The sequence below is a fragment of the Castor canadensis genome, chromosome 5 (assembly GCF_047511655.1).
Source record: "Castor canadensis chromosome 5, mCasCan1.hap1v2, whole genome shotgun sequence".
Classification (NCBI taxonomy): Eukaryota; Metazoa; Chordata; class Mammalia; order Rodentia; family Castoridae; genus Castor; species Castor canadensis.
Window position 1 is genome coordinate 164,985,455 of NC_133390.1, and position 27,834 is coordinate 165,013,288.

A 27,834-nucleotide genomic window follows, 5' to 3' on the forward strand; every position below is an offset into this window, starting at 1 on the left:
TGGGTAGTAGTGACACTTAGAGATACAAGTTAAAGTGATATTGGCACATAGGTTATGATCAATAATTCTTAGGTTACCATCATAACTAGACTGTCCGGCTCTCCATCATCCTCTAAAGCAGGACTGAGGTGTCACCTCCTCCAGGAAGCCTTTGCTGGCCACCTTTCTGCACCTTGGGACTTTGACCCATTGTCCCTGATCTGTGAAGGTCTTTTTTTCCTCTCTGACCCCCTCACCAGATTGAGTCTATCTTAGGTCACAGGCGTGGTTTGAAAATTCAGCATTTCTAGTACACAGTGGAGGGTCTGCTGGCTGTAAAGTGAATACTAGATGCATGGGGAAAAGGTTGACTGCATGGTGGGTGATGCTTGAAGCACCTTGCTCTCATCTACTCAGAACTGCCCACTTCATTGTGAAATCTTCCAAAAGGGGCATGGAAGGCTTCATCTCCACTGAAGCTCCAGCCCCAGCTCTTGACCTCATAGTACATCCTTTGTTAGCCAGGGTCCAGTCAGAGGAATAGAAACCACTGCAGATGTTTAAAACAGAGGGTATTCAATACAGGGAGTTTGTGACACAAGTAGTACAGGAGCCAAGATGCCAAACAGAGAACAGCAGGGTAACCTTGAGATTAGCAACAGCTGTAGGCTATGACCATTCTTACGGCTAATGGAACAATGGGAGGCAGAGAAGTTACCAGAGCCCAGGATCTGGGGCTATCTGGCAGGAGCTGAAATCATGGGGGCCTAACTGCAGGAAGCTGGAGCTGCAGATGAGGTGATGCAGCTAGCCTGGAGCTGCCATCCCAGGAAGGGAGAGAGAAGAGTATACATTATTTTCTTTCTCTCTATAGACCTCCAACGTCCCATCAGTCCTTCTCATTAAAGAGTCAGCTTCTCTCTCTCCCTGAACCCTACACATGTGCTACCATTGCCAAGGCAAAGTGGAGCAGAGAAGAACGGGGAACAGATTTTAGGGCACACAGAAAAATGATCCACATGAGAATCCAAACTCTCTCACTTCTACATGGGCCCTTCTTGACTTCTGTTGAGTTGAATCCCTTCCTTGGTAGTATCTGGACTACTGAAGCAGTCTCTTTCCTACTTGGTTGTCTTAACTCCAGAATCTTCTCTCTCTTATCTGTCTTACCCTTGGTAGTAGATAACTCATCTTAAAGCTCAGTTCTGAAGGGGTCACCTCCTTATCAAACACTTGCAATAGCTCTTGCCTTCAGGATAAACTCCGACCTTCTCAGTCTGGCCAGCTACGCCATCAGGAATTTACTGCCAAACTGATTTTTCACTCTTTCCACCATACCATCTTCAACCCCTCAAGTAAAGCTGCTGTATATTTCCTTCCTAGCTGCTTTATCTTGGCCTGTGCGGTTATCTTGTGAGAGACCCATCTTCTCTCTCTTTTGACTTTAAATTCTACTTGTGTTTGAAGCTTTGGCTCACATCACATTTTGCATTCCTGATGGGAGAAGTGATATTTTTCCTGCCTTAGAATCCCTGTAGCATTTTATCTGAACCTATGGCACTTACTACTTTCTACTTTGCCCTGGCATTATTGATGGGAACAGCTTATCTCCTTTCTGAGGTTTTAGAGGGTAGAGACTATGGCATTTTTCACTTTATGGTTCCTGTAGCATCTAGCATATAGTGGGCACTTTCAAATGTCTATTGCACTAATGGCTACACCTTCAAATGAATGGTTGAATAGACAAACAGGGACATATAGAAATTAATGCATAGGGTGAATGAATAAGACAATCAGTTGTCCCGGGGCTCCATAGAGCAGGCGACTCCAGTCTTCCTGAAAGAGAATATAGCTTTAGGTGGATAGTGAACTTGGACCATGCAAGTTAAGTTGGGGCCAAGCTGTTCTGAACATGTGCTGCAAGGGCCATGTTCTGGGGGACAAGTTGGGAACAGATCTTGAGCCTGCACAGAAGGATCTCAATGAAGACACTCACATCAATGTAGTTGGCATTGATATAATCAGAGTGTGGGTCTCCATCCAGCACCAGTAGCCTCACCCGGGAGTGGTCATCTGTAGAGAGAGCAGAAAGCAGGGGACAATGGGTAAGAGGCCTTGGGGTAAGGAGCCAGAAATTGCTTCCTTTAGAGCTACTATTTGTGAGTTACTGCATACCAGATACCATACTACTCTTATTTAAGCCTTAGTGTTTCCCTTAGGGTACTTACAGATGAGGAAGTTGAGGCTCAGGGAAGTTACTAGCCTTAAAAAGGACCTGGAGGCACTTCCTCCTTTATTTTCCAACTTCCATTTTGATTACTATTTTGTCATTACTTAAGTGAGCTGGTAAGTCACCTGCTTCTTTTTTTATTGATAGGTATTAAACTGTACATAGTAAATGATTTCATCATGGCATTTCCATACATGTATATAAAGTACTTTGATGACATTCCCTGCCTCGGTTGTTCTTTCTTATTCTTACTTCCTTTCTTAGTGATTTCATTATCAACATGGGGATGGAAATATCTGCTTCCTAGGACAATGCAAGAGAGATCCATATAAATATACTCAGGGCATGAGAGTGCTCACTGAATTAATAGGCTCCATTTTCATGCTTGCTTAAAAACAGCAAGTTTACCTTTTTCCCATGTGCACAAATTGCTTTCCTTTTGCCTCTTTAAGCATTGGTGCAAATAGATTGTTGGGCACTTATTGTTATCAATACCATCATTAATGTGAGGCTGACTAAATCATTATAAAAGAGGTCATCAATAGCTAACAATCATGTCACTCAGGGTTCCTTTTCAAACACAGTCTAGGTGTAAACAAGACTTACAGGCTTTAATCAATAGCACACTTACTTCAAATAACACCAAATAAAGACCACTAAAAATGTTACATCAGAAGAATCAGGATAATCCTTTACAATTAATTGAAGTGAACTCTGACTTGCTAAAAGGCACATGTAAAAACAATAGCCTGGCTGGGTCTGGTGGGAGGAGACCCTTAGTTTACTGCCTGGGTCACTGTGCACCTGTCATTGTTCAGTCAATGGTCAATCTGACTTACTCTAGGGCAGGGTTGGGATTCCCAGCTCGTGGGCTAGAGAGCTCTGGAAATCCTTAAGGAATCTCAGGGGTGAAGGAGGTCAAGTCAGCTTATCCTGTTAGATTTACACTGCACTCTGCTATTTTAAAGTACATTTATTCCTACTAACTGGAACCCATTGAGAATAGGACCATTATCTGTCTTGTTCTCCATTCCATTCCCTGTACTTCCAAAAGAGCCTACTACTCATTGCCTCAAAATGATCTTGTGAGTATGGTAAATGGTTTACAAATGGGGAAACTGAGGCTCATGAAGATTGGCTACATGGTCAGTGAATGGTGGAATGTGGAAGTGTGGGGTCCTCTCAGCTCTGGGTTTAAAGTTTAGATGCTTCTGCTTCCAAAGATTTTCTATGCAGGATATTAGAAACCAACTCAGGTATATTCAGTGAGGGAATTAACCACAGAGAAGTGGTAGCTTGGGTGATGGAAGAAATTTTAAGTCAAACAGAGGAATGAGATGACTTAGAGCCAAGTGACAATAAGGAGGTACTGCCTCTCTAGGACTGGAGGGACAGATAGAGGAGGTGGGGATCCCAGAGTTCAGGAGCTGGAACCACTTGCTAGAACTGCAGCCACTGTGGGTCTCTGTGATAGGAGCTGGAGACAAGGTGGAGAGTCCCTTGCTGATAAAGAAGGCAGCCTTCAGAGGTTAGCTCCATGCCTGCAGGGTCCAGAAGGAGAAGGCAAGTTAGGCCCAAGCAGGCACAGGACTAGTATAGGATACTATTACAACCTATTAATTAATTAGTTCGAAATTAGTCATTGAGCACCTGCCTGTACATAGCAGCCAGTACTACGCGCCATGCTTAGTGCCTTTTCTTACTCTCCATAGGAAGGATTTCAGTGCAAGTAACTAGAGGGAGCAGGTTGGCGATCTCTTTGAATGGGTTGAGGGGATGGTGAGTGGGGTATTGAAAGGGGAACTGCCAGGACCACCCTAAAGATGGCGATGGGAGAAAGTGTTCACAAAGGAGTGCGCTCGCTGTCTTCTTCCTAGAGGACTGTGCCTGAGGACACTACCTTTACACTCCTCCCCCAGTCAATTCTCGACGAGTCCTTCAGCGCCAAATCTAACCCACGACAGAAAGACCACCCAGACATGGGAGAGGGGAAAAAAAAGGAAAAACAGGACCCATAAAAAGGGAACTTCCTAAGCGCTTTCACGGACCATCCATCAGTTTCTGGGTCCTGATCCTCACTCTTGAGAAGTCTCCCCTTTCGCTTCGCTATAAAGACTTTCTTTGTCCCGCTACTTTCTGGTCTCCTGTCTTTGAATTCTTAAAGAGAGGGAAGGGAAACAGACCCACCACAGTTGCTAAGCGGCATCAGAATGAGGCAGGAAGGACTATTAAGTTTAGCTTTACTGAAGTAGGGACTTTATATACATCATCTTAAATCACTAATTCCTCAGAAGAGCTTTACAGCTTATTATTATAATAATGCCAGCATGATGTGGTATTACCATGGATGAGGACAATAGGGCTCGGAGAGGTTAAGTAGGTTTTGCAAATTACAAAGCCATTTGCTGAGGTCCATCCACCCTGGAATGCAGGCTTTGCCCACACAATGTGCTACCCTGGAACCTTGAGCATTTTGCAGGTCCTACTGCTGGAGTCTGTGCAAATGGGTCGTCCCTGGCTTCCTCAAATCTCTAGCCCCAGTGAAGGGGCTTTCTGGGGGACAGCCATCCAGCAGGTCTGGTGCCTGACTCTGAACCCAAGATGCCAGGCTCTGTCACCAGCAGTTACAGAAACTGTAAGCCTTAAAAAAGTAGAAATGTATATTATGTTGTCACTCAGTGGTTTCACTAATGACTTACTGATCCAAAAATCTCCTTTATTTATTGAATTATGTTTGCCCCTAGGACCCATAGCACTGGAAACAGATTCTGGTTGAAAATGTTGAAAGGAATTTTTTAAAAATATAAAGGAAAGACATTAAAATCTGAAAGCAAAAAAGCATGAAAAACAAAACAAAAAGAGACAAATTTGCTTCTTCTACTTAAATATCCTTGAAGATAAAAGGTGCCTCTACCCCCCAGATGATGAGGTTTGCCAATATCTCCTTTTCATTCGTTTAGTATAACACATTCACTGAGCACCTCTATATTCTAGGCTAGTTGAAGGGACTAAGAGTTTGTCAGTTTAGTGGGGGAGACAGACGACATGGAAGTGAAAAGTCCAGGTGTAGAAAATGGGGTATAGAGGACTTTGTGTGGAGACACTTGGGTGAGGAATTAAAAGTGAGGAAGGCTTAACTAGTAGAAAATGAGGAAGTATTTACCTTAGAGCGAACAGTGAAACCAAACGCAGAAATTGTAGAGCAAACATTAGGGGAGACTCAGAGTCCCCTGTCCTGGGAACACCGATTGTGAGGGGAACAGCAACAAGAGGGGATGGAAGGGGCAGCTAGATTGGAGCACAGAGTGCTCTGCACTCCACAATAAGGCACCAGGACTGGAGCAACCAGGCTTGACTCCACAGCCATCTTTTTTGGGTTGGGGGAGGGAGTATAGGGAGAGGGTGTTTTAGAATGAAATAGCCAAAATTCATTTCCACAAGGTCTGACCTCTGGCAAGAAGGGTACACTTTTACTGTGTACTCTAGGTATGGAGCTGGGTTCAAAGTTTAGGTCTGTCACATAGCAAGTCAACTGATCGCTCTCCGTCATGGTTTCCTTAGCAAAATGGGCCAAGGCTATCTAGTGCTCAGAACACTGGGAGGATTAAATGAGAAAATGTAGATGTGAAAAGTGCTACAACATTAACAGGATGAAAAGATAACCAAGAGAGTGGGAAAATATTTACCAAATTCATATCTGATAAAGGACATGTTTCCAAAATGTACAAAGAACACTTAATAATAAGAAAACAAATGGCCCAAGTTAAAAAACTATTGGGTAAAACATCTGACAGACATCAGAGGAACACATGCAGATGACAAATAAGCATATGAAAATGTTCCAACAAAATGATTCCTTGGGGAATTGTGGATTAAAACAACAATGAAATTATCACTCCATACACATCAGAATGGCCCAAATCCAAACCACTGACACCACCACACACTGGTATGGATGCTTAGCAAAAGGAATTCCCATTCATCACTTGTGGGAATGCAAAAGGATACATCCACTTTGGAAGACAGTTTGGCAGTTTCTTACAAAACTAAACCTACTTTCACCATATGATCCAGCAATTACGCTCTTTGGTATTTACCCAAATGAATTGAAAACTTAAGCCCACACAAAAACCTGCTCACGAATGTCTATAGCAATTTTATTCATAATTGCAAAAACTTGGAAGCAACCAAGATGTCCTCTGATAGGTGAGTGGATAAACAAATTGTGATTTATCTGTACAATGGTGGATAAAAAGAAATAAGCTATCAAGCCGTGAAGACAGGGGAGACACTTAAGTGCGTATTGTTAAGTGAAAGAAGCCGAATCTCTGGTGTGTGGCATTCTGGAAAAGAGTAAATTATGGAGACAATAAAAAATAAAAATAAATAAATAAAAAATCAGTGCTTGTCAGGAGCTGGGAGGAAGGAGGGTGTGTCAAACACAAGGGATTTTTAGGACATTGAAATTATTTTATATCATACTGTAATGGAAGAGATACATGCCATGATGTCTCTGTCAAAGCCTATAGAACTGTACAGCATCAAAAGTGAGCGCTAACATAAACTATGGACTTTAGCTAATAATGACGGATCAATATCGCTTTATCAATTGCAACAAATGTTCTGAATTAATGCAAGATGTTAACAAAAGGGCAAACAGTGTGTAGGAGGTAGAGAGGGAGTACATGGGAACTCTGTACTTGCTGTTCAATTTTTTTGCAAGCCTAAAACTGATCTAAAAAAGTGTTAGGACAGTGATGGGTACACAGCAGGTTCTCAGTAAGTGGTGGTTTAGGGATGGGTATGAGGCATGCAGTGAGATGATAGCAGAGACACTTACAAACTTGGTCTTCATCTGCCCTAGGTACCAAACCTACCTGCAGAGGCAAAGGACTATTGTGTGTGTTCATTAAACAGCAGAATTCAGCTGCAGGGCCACCAGGAAGGCATTGCAAGGAGTGGCAGTGCCCTCATGGTTTATTTATTCCTTCTGGGAAATGCTAATATTATTCTGTGTCCCTTTCTTCTTCAAACTTTATATAATTAGAAAGATAAAAAATTGTGTTTACCCACGTGCACATGGAGAAAGATGGGGCGGCAGGCGATGGGAAAGAGCTTATATGAAGAAATTTACAAGCAGACTAGAATGTTCATTATGCTCTATCTACATTTTGCAAGCTTGAAAAACATCTAATTTGGTACTCCTCATTTGATATTCAAGACAAGGAGAGGAGTTAAGAAGAGTCATGTGGAGGAGAAGTGAACTCCTTGATGGTGAGGTGAGATGAAGGCAGGATTCTGGCTCGCCCAGATTTGCGGAGAACATGAAAGATGGGCACGGGCATGCTTTGGGGAGGAGGGAGCTGATGCAGCAGGTGGAGGGGGGACAAAGACATAATTGCAAGGCCGTGGAGATCCACAGACACCTCCTGAACACAGCTCTAGGGCAACACCATCCCTTTGTTAGCTAATTCCCTTCTCCTTGCTTTAGGACAAGAGCCATCAATGATTTACAAACAGCTGGGGGAGAGGGTTCTGATCTGTAATGTTTGCTGATTTCTATGGTGTAAATACTCCCATCATGATCAATTTCAAGCTATCAACACAGCATCAATTAGCTAACAAAATTCCTGAAAATTTAACAATCTGCTCTGGCCAGCTGGCATATATCAGCTGCAGAGCGCATGGCCTTACCATACCCTACCATCTGATGGTCTGGGACCTACTTCTCTCTCCTGTCCTCTTCCCCACACACTATCCTCATAGCTTGGCATTCTTTAAGTTGCCTAAATATACTATGTTCACTCTGGCCACAGGGCCTTTGCATGTGCAAAGGAACACTCCCATTCAAGGTTGACAATGTACCTGGATTCTACAGGCGTATACTCAAATTCTTTTTTTGCTTCATAGTTGACCCCTCACTATACCTGTAGACCCAGCCTGTCCTGTTCTAAGATTGGTAGCCAATTCTTGTCTTCAGCAGAATACAGCAAAAGGGTTGGGTGGGCTGTGAAGGTAGACCTGAGGCTTGCCACACCCTAATCATATCACCATATCACCTTGGACAGTTTACCACCTTCTGTGCACCTTAACTTAGTCAACTACATCAAAATCATCTCTACCTTTGCAGACTTGCTGCAAGGATTATAAGAGGGCATTAAAAAGCTTGGTATGTTGTAAGACTGAATACAAATGGGTAAATTCTGTTTTATTATTATTGTAGACCACAGGCAATCCAAATGTGGTCCTGCGACCAAAAGCAGCAACACTTGGGTACTTGTTAGAGATTCAGATTCTTGGACCCCACTCCAGACTTCCTGAATTCGAAATTGTGGATGGGACCTTGGCATTGAGTGTTTTATGGTGCACACTCTGGCTCAAGAGTACAGATCAGTGTTCACTTTAATTTCTCTTGGGAAAGACCAGGAGGGAGATCTTACTGAAACTGGACTGTAAGACTGGAGATCCACCTTGTGCTAAATGGAAGGGTATAGAAATGCACTGTGTGGAGAGTATATGCTGTTCTGGGTATTACCCTGGAAGCTCTGTGGATACGATGCCATTTGATTTTCATGGTAGTTCTGGTATATACCTACATTACTACCCCATTTAACAGATGAGAAACTCAAGACTACAAGAAGTTTAATGACTCAGTACAAGCTGTAAGTTTAGTTTCTTTACAGAGTGATGGGGTCTTTAGCTCTTTTTTGAACCCCAAGACCCACTGTCTGCACACCCCTTCCATTCCAGGCTCTTCCAGTCCTCACTTTGCACCATTTCCTCAGTCTCTAACACTGGTCCCCATCTGTTGTCCCACAATCGCTCCATAGAAGAGCTCCTTTGCACAGTTCTAACTCAAAAACAAACCACAACCTTCCATCCTCCACCATCATCAGATGTAACCCAATAAATCAGTCCTCTCCAGTCATATCTACTTTAAGAGAGAATCACTTCAAAAAGTGGGGCTGGGAAGAAAATATCATTTGGATATTCGATGTGCTTTCTTCCTGTCTTCTGGGCACTTCAGAGGGTAAAGAAAAGGTGCAATTTTTCATAGGAAAGGGATTTGACTCATTACAATGAATTGTGGAGCTGAAAAACCATTTCCCAGAAGTATTGGAAATGTTAATGCTATCATCTTGCATGGGTAGGTAGGGAGGAGGCAGGTAATTCTGTGGAGACCGCCTGGGTACCTCATTGAAGCTAAAGGTCTGCACATTCAATCTTGATTGAATTACCATTAGAGAAAGAGAGAGGCAAGTGGAGTGGAGCTGGGGGTGGGGTGCAGTTTAGACACAACATGGAGATGGCACGACATTCCATGAACCAACTTGTGCTGCCAGATCCATGCTGGTTGACGTTGGGTAGCTCCCTCTCTAAGGGGCCCTGTAGGAAGACACAGAGGAAGGGACACCCAGAGAGGCTAGAGGAGCAGTGGACCCCTGGTGCACCTCCTCCTTACATCCTTACCTTACTACCCAGGTGATGTCCTACTGAGGGGCCTTTCTGTAGGAATGGAAGAAGATTTCTTATTTGGACTCCCTCAAAAGCAGAATGTAAGTCAAGGATATGGGTGCAAGTAGGTGATTTGGGAGGAGATACCAGGAAGCACTAGAAAGGGATTGGGAAGTGAGATGAAGAAAAGAAGGAATCCAAAGGGGTGTGTCAGCCAAGAGTAGCCACTGTGGACACCTGGGGCTTATTCTTGCTGGGACATTTTGGAGAAGTCACAGGACCTTCATCTCCGAAGTTTTTTCACCTAGGACGAGAGGGAGCTGGGGTACTTATCCACCCACTCCCATCAGCCCTTGCTTGAGGGCAGCTGCTAGGAACATTTAATTTCCTGGCATTCTCGCCTGCCCTGCAAGCAGAGAAGGCCCAGCAGCCAGAATGTATCCTTAGGAAAAGAAACATAGGTATTGCAGAGGAATTAGGGCCATGCATGTAAGTTGAGAATGTTGGTGATATGACAGGATAACAATGATTTCTGTGCCAAGAGAGGGCTGTAAAGCCCAGGCAAGGGGAAAGGAGAATGAGAGTGAAGAGCAATGGATGAAGCACCCATTTTGTCACCCTAATTCTCTCTCCCCAGGAGTCAGCTGAAAAACATGCTGCAAGAAAAATTTCTGGGTCTGTTTTGAATCCAAGTCCTTCCTGGCAGTGGGGTTGCCTCTGCACATCACTGCCTCCCCTCCAGGAGGAGAATGCTATCCTTAGAGCTCATCTACTCTGAGGTCAGGCCCTTGGCAGCACCTCAAAAGCATAGATGTGGCTTGTCGCAGAGAACTCCTTAACAAGGAGCATGTGGCATCTTGGAAGAACTGTGGCCATGGCTGTCCCACACACTCATGTTGGACCTCAGTCAGGGCACTTTCCCTCCCAGGACCATCTGTCCTCACTTGTGAACTCAAAAGAGTTTACACTAAGTCTTATCCAGACCCAAAAGTCTATGCCTTAAAGGGTCACACCAGATTCAGATTCAATATTCATCCATCATGATTTCACTTCACTGCACTGAAATCTGGCTCCCTCAGGAGTGAGAAGCAGGGTCAGAGAAATGAAGAGACTTCATTGAAGAAGGTAAAGGACAGAACTGGGATTAGAACTTGGGTCTGTCTGACCTTATATCCAAGGCTCCAATACAGCTGAGTCCAGTAAGTTTGCCAACATTGGAGGATATGCTTTGTGCCCCAAACCCACTCCCACCTTCTGCACCTGGCTCTGTTATCCAGGAGGCTGGTTTCTGGGGATAAGATCAGAGATGCTCAAATTTGGGCATATACCAGCCAGACTCACCTAGAGGTTTTTAAAAAACAGACTGTGGTGCTGCCCCCACAAGTTCTGACTCAGTATGTTTGGGGTGGAGCCCAGACATTAGAATTTCTAACAAGTTCCCGGGTTATACAGATGGTGCTGTCCCAGAGTCCAGACTTTGAGAACCACTGACTGGGACATCAGCTTCCCCTGTCCTCTGGCTTTTGGTTGGGCTCAGCCAATAGAAAGCAGAGGCAAAGAGGGGGTGGAGGGAGAACAGGGCTGAGGTACTTCTTCCTTCAGCTCTGTATATTGGAGTATCACTAAAGATCACACCTGTGGTCAGGTGTAACCTCTTTCTCTGGGTCCTGGTGACCTCTTCCTGCAGACTCCTTAGTGGCCTAACACAGTGTTTAGCCTGTGTACTGCAGTATGTCCTGTGGTGTCGCTCTCCTAGATCACACCTTTATAAAGGATCTCTTGGCTATTTGTCCTCAAATTACCCTGGATTTGAGAGTCCCCTTGCTTCCCGACAGGATCCTGAATGATTCTCAGCCCTCAAGGTCATTTCCTCTTCTAGTGTCATATCCTTCCTGCCAGTCCAGGAATTACAGAACGTCCACATGGGGAATGCTTTGGCAGTTTTGAAATTTCCCCTTGCAGACAGCCTTTGCCCTGGAGCTACCTGAAAGCAAAGTGCTCTTTGTTCTTACTTTCCCCATTCATTTCCTTCCCTTTCACTTCCTTTCCATTTGCACTCCCCGGAAACCCCACTGGCTCTCTTACTAAATTCTAAATAGAATCATTTGGAAGAAAAGGGTTATTTCGCCAAGGTTTCTTTGCCACTGTTCCACTCGAAGGCAGTGCCCTTCCTCCTTCTCTACCCCTTTAATCTTTTCTGCTCTCCCTGGCCTGGGTCTTTGTCCTCCACTATGGCCTCTCAGTGCTTTGGGCTCCTTAAGATGCTAATCACACCTAGTTTTCTTCTTGCGCCAAGAATATTTCTATTTATGAAGGCTCAGCAGGCTTTGCCTTTGGGAGGGACACATACAAGGGCAGGGACACTTTCCAGTCCTCAGGGCTGTTTCTCTTTGACCTTTCTCATTGTGATTCCAGGATTCCCCCCACTTTTAACCCCTGTTGTTTTTCTACCTTTTACATCTGGACTGCTTTCTGAATCTGCTGGCTACATTGACACTGTCTCCTTGCAGTACTGAGTGCAGAACTGTGTCAGTCCTGATGTGCTACAGATTCATTGACCCTCAGGTTAGAAACGAGATTCAGGCTTATTTAAACCCACCAAAGTGGAATCATTAAGGTACTGAATTCTGTCGGCTTCTATGTGAGGTTTTCCTGAAGTGGATATATGACAAGGATGCCAGGACAGGTCATGTCTGTAGTGGACAAAAATGGAACACCATAGACAAGAGGGAAGTGAAACAAGGAAGGGGAGGAAGAAAAGAAAGGTGAGTTTTCTAGCTCATTGCTACTGTGGGCAACTGCAGCCTAAGACTCATGGGAACGCTAGCAAAAAATAAAGTAGAAGATGCATTTTTGTGGAACAGTGAGGAAGCTGGGACCTTTCCCTGTTGAGGGCTTCTCTTGGGGATGTTCATTCTTTAGCTGCTTTGTGCTTGGGCACAGCATCCTTCTCCAGCTTAGGAGAAAGTCCTCAGGCAAAGAGACACAGTCAGGGCAGGACTAGGGTGAACCATGAGGTGTCTGGGGCACACGCTTTAAGGAAGAGCTCACACTTGGGGATCCCTGTTCAGCACCCACAGCTGAGAGTGCAACTTCTGGAATGGTGTGCCCTGGGTGTCTCAACCACCACCTACTTCAGCCTCTGCCAGCTGTTCAGCTGCATAGTAGTTGATGTGGCTCAGGAATGTGGGAGGACCCCCCCCTCCCAGTGATGGAGCTCTAATTCCTCACCTGATATTTCCTTATCTCCTGGAATCTTGCCTCTAGGAAGGAGCCTTCAGAGGGCACAGAGTGTCCTCTTCCTCCTTTCCCTCCTATGTGTGTCTCTCACTCTCTTCTTTCTTGCTAATTGTCTAATCAGCCTTCTTCCTTCCCTCTTCCTCTGGTGTTCTCTAACTTATTATGGAAGCAGCAGAGAGAGAACCACTGCTTATGTTCTGAAGGGTCTTCTCCACATTGAGTTCCTATTTACTGGGTACCAGCCACATGCCAGGTTTTGGGAGACAGAAATGCAAGATGGCCATGCTGTCACCAAGAAGCTATGGCATGGAGACAAGTTATCACCAGGTACGAATCCAAAGACCTCACAAGTCACAATGATGTCAAGGGTCAAGGAAGAGACATACATTGTGTTCTAGGAGTGAGTAATGGGGTTTTGCCTGTATCTGAAGGGTCAGAAGAATTTTCTGAGGGAGTGATGACTAGCTGAGAACTGAAGAGTAAGTGAACTTTATTAGTGCAAAGAGAGGAGGGAAGGGCACTTGGAAAGAGACAACAGAATATGCAAAGGCCCTGAGGAATGAAGGGCATGGAAAGCTCACAGGATAGCCAGTGTGGCTTAATTGAGGAGGCTGTGATAGAGTAGTGTGGATGAGGCTGGAATGACAGTACAGGGCCTTGCATTAAGGATAGCTCAAGAATGAAAGGAAACATTTGAGGGGTTTTTAGTAAGAAAATGACATCAACCAAGTCATGTTTTAAAGGGGTCTTTCTGGCTTCTGTCTGGTATCAGAGAGGTAGAAAATTGAGGCTATCCTGGATGTGGGGCAACTGTGAAGGAGGCTGGGCAAAGTCCAGAAAAAGCTGGTGGTGGCCCAGGCAAGGGTGAGCTGTGGGAGGCCTAGAGAGGCCTCCTGTATATCTGCTATATATCTCCTATACAGCTTGGCTAACCCTTGGTCCCCACAGGCTTTGGCATGGGGACATGGCCAATTCTAACTCTCAAGGAGTCAGTCTCCCTTCACTATGTTCTAGTCATTTTTATTCAACCCTAGGAGGAAGACATTGTAAATCCCATTTTATAGAACTAAGGATTACAACTACTGGGCTTAGGTTACCCAGCTTCTAATTTAGTGGTCCCTATCTGAACTCAAAATCCATCAGGGAGAATGGGTTAGTGGCCAGATATTGTAGGGCAGAGTAGGCACTGCTCTGGAGAAGATGATGCTGGGAACCAGTCAAAGCAATTAGCCACCTGTCCCAGAGCAGGGATTGCATCTCCCAGTGCCTGGCACAGGAAGTGTTTCGAGGAGGCCCATGCATCATAAGTCTTAATACATGTTTGCTGAGTATTTGAATATCTCTTTCCGACATTTCACCAGCAAGAAATCTCACTGTCTGCATTACTATCTTCCAAGAGACAAATTATAAATGTTTTCTGATTAGTTACACCATTCATAGCCTGTTCCTAAATCAGCACAGGAAACAGCTAAGCGAAAACTTCTTCCTTTACAATCTGCCTGTATCTTATTCTTTCTTCTTCCAAGTTATTTCTAAGGCAATGTCTAGACAGTTAAAGCAAAACAAAACAAAATCTGAACTGTGCTATAAATAATTTGTCATTCAAGATCTCCCCCCACCTTTGGCTGAATTGGGTTACCTGAGATCTGAGACCAAGAAATGCTCCCTATACAGTTGATGAGATGTCAGAAGTTCCAGGTTGGCTATACCAGATCACACAAAGGCTGTTGTGGACACCTGATCTCCTCAGGATACCTGCTCAGCATCCTGTCTGAAATATCTTTGTTCTCTCTGTATTTATGATGCTTTGAACACTGTACATACCAATATTTGGCAGTTACAATACTTGTCTGTTACTTGTAGAATTCAGTTTTGTGGCAGCCTCTCTCTTCCTGTCCTCCCAGAACTGAATACCATGAGTATTCATTCCTACATGAATACTGTTACTGCCTTTGTTCAGGCCTCACTATATCCCTTGCTGGGACCGCTGTAGCTGTTTCCTGACCCAAAGATGGAAGCATCAAGGATTATTTGGTAATGAATTCCAAATTTTCTCCCATGTTCCTGAAGTCTGGTACTTAGGCCCTCCAAAAAGGGCACCTACAGGATATGATGTTCCCATATCGATTCTTATTGCGGTTTTCATCTTCCTTGGCTGTGTCCCACGAAGCTGTCTGTCCCTCTGGTAAGGCCTAAAAAAGCAAAGATAGAGTGATTAGAGTGGTCTGAGATGTAGGCTTTATCCAGCTGAACATAAACAAACAGTGGGGAGTGAGAACCCACTGTAATAGGACACTCAGGATAAAGAGCTGTGTGTGCTAGTTTGGAGTCTGGGGAGAACAGAATTGGCCCTTGCACAGACTTGCTTGCTTGCTCATTGCCAAAGCATTGCTAATGTCTTCTATGTGTCATGAGCTCACAATGTGATCCAGTAGAGAAGTCATTCACTTATTCATTCATATGGTTTGAGCACCTCCTACTATGCTTTGAGCACTGTTCTAGGTAACAGGAGTACAAAGAATTAGACAAGTCCCCTTGAGCATTCACTCAACTAGAAAATGCAGCAAATAAATAAGATATACATAATTTTTAGATAGTAAAAAGTGGTATAAAAAATAAATTAGGATAAAGGATAGTGATGAGGAGTGAGAATTATTTCAGCTTCCACCGTCTGGGAGGGTTTTTTCAAGAAGGTGACATTGAAGTTCATTCCTTAATGATATAAAAGAGCCATTCACACCTACCTAGTAACATAGAAAGTATTTTCCAGGCAGCAGGAATAGCAGGTGCAAAGGTAAGGCAGAAACTAAATGACCATACTCAAGAATGAGAAGGAGGAAGGGGGACTAATGATGGAAGCATCTAAAAAGGATGAGAGAGTAGCGATTATATGAGGCATTGCCGATCCTGGGTACCAAATTAAGTCTTGTTCTCAGTGTGACTAGAGACCATTAGAGTGTTGTGAGCAGGGAAGTCACCTGATCTGTTACACAAAGTACATTCTGGCTCATGTATGGAATACAGGCACTAGGAAGGCCAGGGAAGAAGCAGGGAGATTGGTTAAGAACTTACTGAAACTTTCCAGGCAAGAGATGTGATGTGAGAAGAGTGTTTATTTTCAGGATGTTCGGTTGAATATGGTTGACTTGAGTTGCACCAGAGGTAGACTCAGAGATAAGGGTTTGAGTACAAGTGGTTTGTTTGGGAGGTGATTCCAAGGAGCATAGGTATGAGAATGAAGAAAGTAAGAAAATCAAGGGTACATCAATGAGCAAGTTACCACTGTGTACAACTGGGGCTTAATCCCAAGGGCACAACTCATGCTTCAGAGTTGTCTCACCAGAAGGGTGGGGAGGTGGTGTACTTGCTCATTGATTCCTATCTGTTACTGACTGAGGACAACTTGGATTGTCCCTAGCACTTATGCTCTGAGGCAGAGTATGTATGAAAACCCTCAGGTAAAAAAAATCATGATGCTTACAAGAGGAAGCCATCAGTGGGCAAGCATGGGGGTAGTGAATGTAGGGCAGATATGTGCAGAGCACCAGCACATCTACTGTGTAAGAAAGAGGAATGAAGGCTGATCCCTAGATCATTGGTCTGAAGAACTGCGTGGAGAGACATGTCATTTACTGAAACAGGATTGGGGAGGTAGGAATTAAATACACATTGTGTTTAGGGTACATGGAGTGTTTAGAATAGAGCCTAGGACTGAGAACTGTGTGCTTTTTAACATGTTCAAATTAATAACAACAACAATACATAATGGCAGCTAAGCTTGAGATGTCTGTTAGACATCTAAGCTGAGATGTTGAGTAGGAAGTCAGACAGAGAGGTCCAGAGTTTAGAGGGACAGGAGGGATAGGAACCATCAATCAGGTTATGAGGAAGGTAACCACATAAGGGGCAGAAAAGCACATACCCATATGGGATGATTTACAAGAGCAATGAACCAAGCTGTCTGGAGCACAGGGGAGGTGTAACCAGTCATTTCACAGAGACGCAGGATAGGCATTGAAGGAGGCAGGAAGAGCTTTAGCAAACCTGCAGCAGCATGAAGGTCAGGTCATGTTTTGATTACTGTCCCTGCTCTGCTTCTAAAATAGGAAATAGGCTAAATGTACTATGGCCCTTGCATTGTGTCTGAGACTGAGCTGGTGATGGTTTCAGTTTGCACAACTCTGTCAGCTGTGTAGGGAGATGACAACTTCACTCATCTTCACACACCAGCCTTGATTTGCCCATCTCTTCCTCACTAGGACCATCCTAAGTAAGGCTCTTCAATTAGATTGGTTAGGTTCAGCCACTCAGAAGGCCACACTTTATGGGCAGTAGGATCACTATGAATGTATATAAAGATCAATATTCAAGCATGGTGGAAACTTTCTGGCTTCCAGTCTCATGTATGTTAGCCAATCTGGGTGGGTCTTTTGCTAGTGTAGAGATTGTTGGCAAGCATTTTCTTTAATAATCTAGATAGTGTCTACTATCTAGATAGTTGCCAATCTCATAGTCAACTCTGTGGTTGTAGAGTGAAAGCAGTCACAGATGAAAAGAAATGCATGAGCACGGTGGTGTACCAATAAATATTTATTTACAAAAACAGGTGCTGGGCTGAATTAGCTTGTGCTTACAATTTGTCAACTTTTTTCTAGACGTGTGACCATGATCATCACTGGTGCAGTATTTGGATAGGTAGAAATGCTGCCCATTCTGCCACCTAGCCATTCCAGAGCCTTGGGAGAGTACAGATGGCAGGGCCCTGCCTGGGCTTCCTGAGTTAAGCCATGTTCTCCAACTAAGCTTCTCCAGGCTTTAGAATGGGACAGTAATATGCCTTCTTAGCCATTAATGGGTCAGAAAGTTTTCTCTCTGTGCCCCATACCCTTAGATAGGCATCCTGGGGAGGCAGGGGAGGGGAACAACTAGGTGCTAGGCTCTGGTCACCAATCTCTGCCCTACATCTGGATGTGGAAAAGTGTTATGGAGATAGGACAGGGCTCATCTTAAACATGTAGGGCTGGTACTCATTTTTATCCTGTTCTTCCTCTTCCTTCTTTTCTTACTCTTCATTAAGAAAGAGCATTACCCAGCAGCCATCTTGGCTTAGGATCTCTCTAGACCACAAATGATTCTTTCTTCAAAAAATTTGTAAGCATATATTAGTTGTACAGGGGAGTTTCATTGTGACATCTCCATATATATTTACAATTCATCCACTCCATCATTCTCCCTCATCACTCCTCTTCCCTTCTTAAAATAATTTCAACAGGTTTCATCATTACTATCTTTATACACGTATATAAAGTACATCAACCATATGCATACTTCTTCTCCCTCTCCATTTATCTTACCCCTCCTACTAATACCCATCCCTGAACAGGACCTATTCTATACTCCTGTCCTTCACTACTGCATTCAGCTCTTAGATTCTAGCCCCTGGCCTTATCCTCCTGCCCAGTCAGGCAGCTCTAGCATTCTCAGGCAACATGCCAGGTCTGTTGTGTGTTGGGGTTTTAGTGATGATTAGTTGGTGGACTTTTTACCTGAAATCCTCTGTGCTAAAAGCTAATTGTTCATACCAATATAGTGGTTGGGTAGGAGATTCTGAATGTTTTCATACTAATTTCTTGAAAAAATTGTGCTGAGTACCTGCTAAGTGCCAGGGCTTGGGGTACAGTTAGCTTAGGTTTCTATGGCTGCATGTTAGAATTGCTCAGGGAGGCTTTAAAACTCTCAAAGCCAATACCCTGCCCCAGAGCAGCCAGATCACACTCTGGGGTGGGACACAGCTATCCAGAGTGTTTAAAAGTCCTCAGGGGATTCTAATGTGCAGCCATGATTCTTGCAAATAGCAAATTTACCTGGAGCAATACTTTCCCATGAGTCTCCTCTTTGGTTTCTCTTGCTTGGGTTTTGTTCCCTCCATTCCATTCTCCACTGTAATCAGAGGGATCTTTCTAAAATGTGAATAGGACCCAGTTACTCCCCTTGTTACTGCCTTCTGGTAAATTCCAAACTCTTTAATAGCATGTCATTTATGACTTCACCAAAATGTCCTTCTGATTCACTTGCTCTTATTTTGATATACCAATTACGAGGTATTTTAGATTTGCAAGACTTCACATGTTCTCTCCACTTGAAATTCTCTTCCTTCTGAGTCTACCTGGAAAACTCCTATGTAGTCCAAGCATCTTCTCTTTCATGAAACCTTCTCTGTTCACCCAAAGGCTGCCTCCCCAGTTACAGTCAGTCACTTCTATTATTAGGTGGATATATCAACATCTAATAATCGAAACATCTCTCTCCCAACTTGGCCATGGGCTCCTCCAGGGAACAGTTGCATCTCATATATGACTGTTCTGTACTTTATATGTGCTTGAATGACTCACTTGGAATGAATGCGTGAGAAAGCAAAATAATTCATGAATCTTGTGGCTTCTGTGCCTTCAGAAGGCAAAGCTTCTGGAATTTCTAGGTATAAATGACCTTGAAAATCTTCAAGTTGTGTTCCTGTCTGCAATGGCCTTTCAGGCAGCTGATAGCTGATCCACAGCATCTGTCACTTGGACAATCTTAGTGACAGATGGCTCACTACCTCTCAAAGTCTCCTGCCTCCATTTTCAGCAGACTCATTGGATGGTTTTCTCTTTACTCTGATCCCTTTGCATTACTATGGGGTCCCACAGAATAAGGATAGACCCTCTGTATTGTGACAATGCAGAGGTCTGACAAAGGTTCCTCTGCCATCTCCAGAATTCTTAAGTGTCCTCTCAACAACAAGGCCATGCCCTTTGGGATACCACCAGGCATGCAGCTATGCCTGGAAAAATCCTACACTCAACACAACAGCTGTGATGAATGAAGGGCACTTCCCCACTGGTGGGCATGCAGGAATCTACCACAGCCCTGGGAACCTCTGTCTCCCCCTCATGAGCTGAAGGAGATAGAGCGGCCTGTGGGCTGTGGTGATGTTGAGAAATGCAGAGGAGGCAATGCCTAATAGAGGAGGCGGTGGTAATGATCCCCTAATTGGCAGCTTTGATCACACATCTATTTCCCTTTCCAGGGAGCTGCAGTCTAATAGGGGATAATCTCTTCAAGGAAACAAATCTGAGGGAGTAAGAGTATGAAAGGGAGACTCATCTTCATCTTCAAAGTGAGCAAGCCAGGGGCATTATTTTTACATTAGTGGCTAGTTACAGTAGATTGACCAGGGAATGGTGGCAGTCATTAGGAGCTAATCACATTCTTTGAAACCAAAATTGCCACCTCATTATACTCCTCCATTATCAATCTCAGCTTTCCTTTTTCTCGGTCTCTTCTCCTTAGAGTACTATTTTTACATTCTTCTCCAAGTGTGTGGAAATGTGTCCTACTCTACTGTTGTTTTCCCAAGGTGGTCACTTTTTTTCTAACTCCAAAAGATGTATTTGGGGATGTCCTTGTCCCTGGAGAGCTCAGCCATGGTAGTCATAGAATCCTCAAAAGTCAGATTTGAAAGGGTCTTTTGAGAAAAATGTTATTATATTTTATAGATTAGCAAAATGAGGTCAGAGATAGAAAGAGACTTACCCAAGAATATACTGAGGCTGCTCTCGTTCCTCCTTCCTGCACTTCCTTTCTTACATGGTGGCTATTGGAGGCCAGGCTCTGTGCTAGGTCCTAGAGATAATGGCAATGGATGTGACAGACCCAATTTTATGAATAGTTCTCATCGTGGGAGGGGGCACATGATATGCAAACAGATAATTATTGTTTGTAATGAGTACTTTGAAATAATGAGTAGGGTCCTGGGGTAGTCCTTGACCAGGGGCAAGGGACTACCCAGTGGAGTAGTTTGGGCACCATGAAAAGAAGATATTTATGAAGGACAAAAGCAGCCCCTGACACTGGGGAGCTGGCACTCACATCTAAGTCTTGGTGCTCTCCTGCTGGGCACAAAGGATGTCACAGAATACCAGCATGAGACAAAGCTGCTCTGAAGTCATGACCAAAGAGGACAAGGCAAAACCATGTTTCAGTCATGTCTGAACACAGACAAATGTATGAACATTGTCCATGCCAAGAAAATGGACAAACACCTCCCATGCTGGCTGATATGGATGCCTACTGCTTCTTTGCCAATCATACTCTAGCCCCTCCTTACTCTTCCCTTCTGATAGTGAGGAAATACCAAGCTGCCTGATCACATCACTTACTGCAGCATCCAGTTGAAGGAAGCTTCCTTAAATCCTCCCCTTCCACACATAACACAGCTCACATTCTGAGTCCTATGGGTCCTCCTCTACCTGAGATGCCCATCTTCCCTCAGCTGTGCATTCACTTCACTATAACAAGGACAAAATCCAGTTTACTCTATGTGCTCCTGCCCTCTTGGACTGACATAGTTGAGCTAAGAACAAAATAATGAGTATGTGTCAGTTATGACAAGAGCTGGCAAGGAATGTTTCAGGCTGGAGGAGCAGCAATTACAGAAGCTAGGGAGTACAATGAGCTTGTTGTGTTCTAGAACTTGATGGGGGAAGCTCTCCTTTAGAGACAACAGGAGGGTAAGAGGGACATATATGCATGGCTTGCTTCCTTTTCTACCTGTTGTACTGGCGCCATTAGGCTAAGGGGGACCTGTCTGAAGTTTTCTGTCATTCTTTGGACACTTTTCTTTGGACCTGGGCCTTTTTGAGTAATGTCTCAAATAGTGAGATGTCAGAACACAAAGGTACGAAGAACAGCTCACTGCCAGTCCAAGGCTGCAGGCGTGCCAGTCCACTTCATTTACCTGTTCACCTGCTATCCTAGCAGGTCTGCCAGTTATGATACTTCCTTTCACTCCCCTTGGGTTGACTGTATCCACAGAGCTAATTGGATGTGATATGCCCTAGGGTGCAGCAAAACCAGGCCCAGGGACTGCTGATCAGGCAGTTCCTGCTGATGCTTCAGGGCACAGCCAAGGGTCTGTCTCCTCCTGATCGGCCCAGCCCACCAGAATCTCTCCGTTTCCATTCACTACTGTACTCTGTGCAGGGAAGATTTCAGAGTCTTCACCAAGGAAGCACCATTTTACCTGAGACTGTCATTATTTTTCTTGTCAAGAAATACTTGTTGTACACTAACTATGCATGCGAATCCAGGAAAAGGCAGGGCTTTGCAAAAGACAAGAAGTCTACAGTGTCTAAATATTTTTGCTGCAAATCATTTTGCCATGCCAAGTCTCAATAAATTTTTCTGAAAACTAAGAAACACACTATTTAGGTGAGTGGAGGGAAGGATTTAATTCCACAGAAAAGCATGGGGAATGTTTTTGGTTTTTTTCCCTTGGGTATACTGGTTGTGTTGATATTTATATGATTCTATGCATTTATTAAAATTCGCAGCATGGTACACCCCCTCCAAAAAATTTTAAGTATGTAAATGTAAAAAAATGAAAAAGCTATACACCTTGCAGACTTTGGTGACAACTAGTGTTACTGAGTTAGTACCTACAGCATCTGGTACAATGCCCAGTGCATGGCAGGTTCTCAGATTCCTCCATCATACTTCTTCCAGGATATGACACTGAGCCTTTGTGGTCTATTTCTAGAATTTACTCTGTTTCCCTATTCGATCAGAAACATCCAGTTTATTTGCAAAGATAGGGACTCTGAGGAACATCTGTCTTGGCCCAAGGGGCTTCCTTGGATGCAGGGTTTTCAATCTTTATGTTGTTGTTGTTTGTGTTGGTGGTACTGGGGTTTGAACTAGGGGTTCACGGTTGCTAGGCAGTCACTCTACCATTCAAGCCACACCTCCAAGCCTTTGAGCTCTATTATTTTGAAGATAAGGTATCATTTTTTGCTCAGGCCGGCTTGGATCATGGTCCTACTTTAAGCCACCATATTTTGCTTCTTTTTTTTCCCATGAACTGGGGTCTTATGAACTTTCATGGTGGCCTGGAATCATGATCCTCCTGACCTCAACCTCCCAAGTAGCTGGGATTACAGGTGTGAGTCATTGGTATGTCTTTTAATTTTAAGACTGGGACTATTTTGGGAAACTGGGATGAATTGGTTACTCTAGGTACAGGTAAGATTTAGAATTCAAGGAGTGAAAAAGAGTTTTAGTATCTGTTGGGAATCTTAGGTCTGATATCAGCGGATTAATAGGTTCATTAAATATCCATATTTACTGAAGTTGGTGGCCAGCCTGGTGGATGGTAAAGGCCACCATGGACATTTATACCAGCTGGGACAAAAAAGAGCACCATATCTAAGGAAACATGCACGTGACAGACAGTATAGATTTCTACATGTATTATGGATGTTTTCTGGAAGGTGATCTTCGACAGACTCGCCTTCTGCTCTTTCACTGTAAGGTGCTATATGAGTTAGTGGTGGCCTTGACAGAGGCCAAACCTTCAATAATTGCCACCTTCTGTGCTGAAAAGCACATGCCTTAGGGATTATAAATGTGGACAGAGAAGGCAGGAGAAGATGAATAATGATGTGGCATCAAGAGTGGCATCAAGAGAGCAAATATTATTGTGTACCTTGTCACTAAATAGATGGTAATTTATGAATTCTGCTTGTGAAACTAAGTAGAAAATCAGATCCTGGCAAGATGGTATTTGTCTGTGGCAGGAGCTTGGATCAAGGCAGAATAGTTCAGTGCATGTCTGTGTGTAGGGACACAAAGCATTCTTTAAGAGGCCCAATTAAAGCCAGGCATGGTGGTTCATACCTGTGATTCTAGCACTATGGAAGCTGAGGAAGGAGGATCTCCAGTTTAAAGCCAACCTGGAGCCAGATAGAGAGACACTATCTCAAAACCAGAGAGAGATAGAGAGAGCCTATCTCAGAAATAAAAAGGGGAGCAATTAAAAGCTACGAGGTTTCTTATAGATGACAAATTTTAGATCAGAGGCTCTCAAACTCTGGTAGGTGGTCAGATTTCCTAGGAACTTGGGTTTAACGCAGAGGCCCATGCTATCTGGCAACAATAAGCCCATGCCTCACTGTCCTTTACTAACCCTCCAGCTGATTCTGATACACATCACAGCATGAGAACCATTGCTGTAGGCAGCAAGGTAGAGGAACACAGCAAATCCATGGGGGCGGGGGGCATTCAACCCCAAAGTTAAAGGCAGTTGCCCAGTGTACCATAGAGAATGTCTGTGTCCATTTCTTTAAGAAATGCTGTCTTTTATCTAGATGGAAGTACTCTTTTGTAAAAATATATTTTTCTTTTTAATTGACACATAACAATTGTTCTTATTTATGGGACACAGACCTTTCAATACATGGATACAATGAGTAATGATCAGGTCAGGATAACTGGCATATCTGTCACCTCAGAAATCTATCATTTCTTTGTGTTGGGAATATTCAAAATTTTCTCTACTAGCTATCTATCTGAGTTATATAATTAACTGTCAACCATAGTTATCCTACTCAACTGTATCCCTGTGCCCATTGCTCATCCTCTCTTCCTTCCTCCCTCCCCTAATCCCTTCTCAGGCTCTATTGACCACCATTCTATTTTCTACTTCTTCAAGGTCAACTTTTAGCTTCCATATATAAGTGAGAACATGTGGTATTTGTTTTTCTATGCCTGAATTATTTTACTTAACACAATGTTTTCCAGTTCCATCCATGTTGCTGCAAATGGTAATTTCAGTTTTAATAGATGAGTAATATTCTGCTGAGTATATGTACAACATTGTCTTTACCCATTTATCTGCTAATGGGCACCTAGGTTGATTCCATATCTTAGCTATTCTGAGCAGCACTGCAATAAGCTTGCGAGTGCAGATGCCCTCTTCAACATACTTATTTAAATTCACTTGATATATATCCAGTAATGGGATAGCTGGATCATATGGTAGTGCTATTTCTAGTTCTTTTTTTTTTTTTTAAAGAAACTCCATACTGTTTTCCATAATGGCTGTACCAGTTTTCAGTCACACCAACAATACAGAGCTCCCCTTTCTCTACATCCTTTGCCAGCATTTGTTATTTTTTGCCTTTTGGGTAACAGCCACTCTAACTGGGGTGAGAAGTCTCATTGTGGTTTTGATTTGCTAATTTTAGATGGGACTATTCTTAATCACTTGAAAGTTTTTCACCAGCACATTATAATTCAATTAAGTTAATATTTCATATTTCTATATTAGTTACCAGATGCTTCAGGGAAGAGATGAGTGAGAGCCTGCCCCTACTTTCAAGCTCAATGGGGAAGCTCACACTAGGGTACCCGTATTTCTCCCAGTTCTGAGTCTATGACCTTGAGGATCCCCTCTTCCCATTGCAGTCTATAGTCTATACATTGTCTCCAGTCTACACATCATACTTGGCCTTCTGGTGGCTGTTTCTGGGCCCAAACCTCTTCTCTACACTTGAGGTTGGCTAGAATTAAGAGGTATGGCTTGTCAGAGGTTATGATTATGAGCTTGCTAATTCTGTTCAGGAAAAGTGTGCAAGGATATAGAATTCCTGCTTTTCTCCCCACTGGTTTCACTTTTATTTCTCTTTCCTGGGCAGGAATCTTTGTGCGTGTTCTGGAAGCTGGCTGCAGCATTTCAGTTCATTCATGGTCTCAAGCTCTATGTACACAGCTACCTTGGTTTTCACATGCCTTTCCTCTGTCTCGCCTTCTACTTTTCATCAACTCAATGTCTCATCTTTTGTGATGCTTTGATCAAGCTTGGCAATAAGAAGTGATAAAACACAGACATACAGAATATCGACCACCTGCCTTTGTCCTGAACTTCCCTCATTCATGTGCCTCTAAAGCATTTTCACTAGAGTTCTATAAAGACTTCCAGAGTGTGGCAAGGGCCTGAGGTTCCTCTGAAGGAGCAAGTTTAATTTTTCCACTTACCTGTCTCCAGTGCCTAAAACACTTCTAAGCACACAGTTGGTACTCAGTGTTGCTGGCCAGATGAGTGATTATAAAGCATATATACTACCAAGCTTCTAAAGTCCATGCTAACTATGTAGTCAAACATTCCCTGGAAGATCCAGCAAGGGAAGCCTTGCCCAAGACCACTCAGAATCTCAGGAATGAGTTTAGAACCAGGTCTTGTCTCTTGGTCAGGGATTTTTCTACAGTACTCATTTACTCTTCCATTTTGGTCATTATGAGTTTCCACAGTTGAAGAACAACTACGATTTTCCCACTCATGATTTGGGTGCCTGCCACTAATTCCTCATGTTTCTCCCCAGAACTACACTCATCTGCAAATTCTAGACCAGAATCCCTGTAGGGTCACCTACAGTGGATGTTCAGTGACTTTGTTACCAGCTGAGGAAAAAGAACACAGTGTGAAAGGTAGAGGGGTACTTAGCTCCTGTTCAGATAGCTCTGGGAAGAGGATGGAACACAGGTGATGACTCAAAACATCCCCTCCATGGTTATGCCCCATTAGGAGGCTGCCTGCCTGCCATCATCCACAGATGACTAAGTAAGATGACAACACTGGGCTCTCCTCTCAAAAACTGTGCACATGGCTTATCCGCCCAGAGCTGGAAAATGAACAAATGTTTGCTCTCCATTAGGCTGCTTCATATTTCTCACAGCTGTTCCTTGTTGCCTTAAATAGTCTTAATGGAGCTGTAATAACCAGACACCTTCTGGTCGCCCTACTGGGCTCATTCCATTCATTATGGTGACAGGCTGTCTGGATTGGATTGGGATTAACATACCTCCCTTCCTTCTCTCTATCACAAAGTCACTTCTTCCTGTTCTCCCTCATCTTCCCCAAACCTGCTACTCTTCTATTAGGGCTGGGGTTCCAGGACACACACAGTTCTCTCTAGCTTACATCTGTTTCCTTTTTTTGCTATGTAATTGGGGAAGACAGGATCATTTAGATTGCAGGAAGTAGGATGGGTAGAAGGAAAGACTCTTCAGTTTAAGATCCTGTCACGTGTCTTAACTGAATGTAGCTGTGTTCCGTCATCAGGACCAGATGTAAGGATCATCAAGTAGAACAGGTAACGTGACAGGTCTGTGGATATGGCACCTTTTGGGAACTTCATGATTTTCCTTAGATCACTGGCTCTCAAATTGAAAAGTATATTGCAGTCAAATGGAAAACATGGAGAATACTGATCTCTGGTCATACCCATAGTGATTTTGGTTTAATTAGTCTGAAAGATGGCTTGGTGGTCTTAAAACTTCCCCAGATAATTCCAAGATTGAAAACCTCTGACTGAGACCCAGTTTTGCATGGCAGAACTTCTTCAGTTCTTAAGAACCCAAGGACTCTTAAGTCACAGTTGTTAGAATTTGAGACATAACCATGGGATGGGAGCTCCAGAGAGCAGGGTCTTATGGTCCCGTCTGTGGGAGGGAGGCCCAGCTGGCCTGGTCAATTGGTTTCTGCTTAGATGCCCAGAATATCAGGCAACAGAAGGGCTTTTTGGATTACTGTGAGCAACTCTCTTTCCCTTACTACATAAATATAGAAGTGAAGCCCAGAGATGGGAGCGACCTGCCTTAGGTTACCCCCATACTTAATAAAATTGAAAGAACTTGAATCCAAGCATTCCAACTCTCCATTCAGAACAATTCATGTATTACCTCAAACAGCTGAACTTAAAATATGTAAGATTCAAACTGTCATGCCAAAGAGAACAGCTGATTTTATGGCCCTACTTGCAGAGAACTTGTGTGTGGGCTTGTCTGGGCTTTGGGCCCAGTCTCCTCGTTTGGGCAATTCCATCTCTTCCCTGAGATACTGTCCTAGCCGCCTACCTGCTTCTTTTGTCTTTGCTATGATCTCCACCAAATTTAAAGCACAAATTTACTTTTAAAAATCTTGCTCCTCACCAGGTGCCAGTTGTTCATGCTTGTAGTCCTAGCTATGTGGGAGATTGAGATCGGGAGGATCAGTTTGAGGCTAGCCTAGGCAAATAGTTGAGAAGACCCCACCTCAATAAATAGCTGGGTAC

At 43.6% G+C, this 27,834-nt stretch overlaps 1 protein-coding gene across 11 annotated transcripts in view; it reads right to left on the reverse strand.

The window, feature by feature from the left end:
* Nucleotides 1-27,834, reverse strand: part of Ptprt (protein tyrosine phosphatase receptor type T) — a 1,025,960-nt gene that overhangs the window by 50,130 nt on the left and 947,996 nt on the right. For 7 of the 11 annotated variants that reach the window (XM_074074790.1, XM_074074786.1, XM_074074785.1 and 4 more), the window contains 4 exons: nucleotides 20,480-20,569; nucleotides 18,769-18,864; nucleotides 15,009-15,096; nucleotides 1,976-2,052 (listed from right to left, as the gene is read on the reverse strand). In XM_074074790.1, the coding sequence (XP_073930891.1) occupies nucleotides 1,976-2,052; nucleotides 15,009-15,096; nucleotides 18,769-18,864; nucleotides 20,480-20,569 (351 nt within the window). The remainder of the gene's footprint in view (nucleotides 1-1,975; nucleotides 2,053-15,008; nucleotides 15,097-18,768; nucleotides 18,865-20,479; nucleotides 20,570-27,834) is intronic. The other 4 variants (XM_074074791.1, XM_074074788.1, XM_074074793.1 and 1 more) reach the window with 1 other exon arrangement.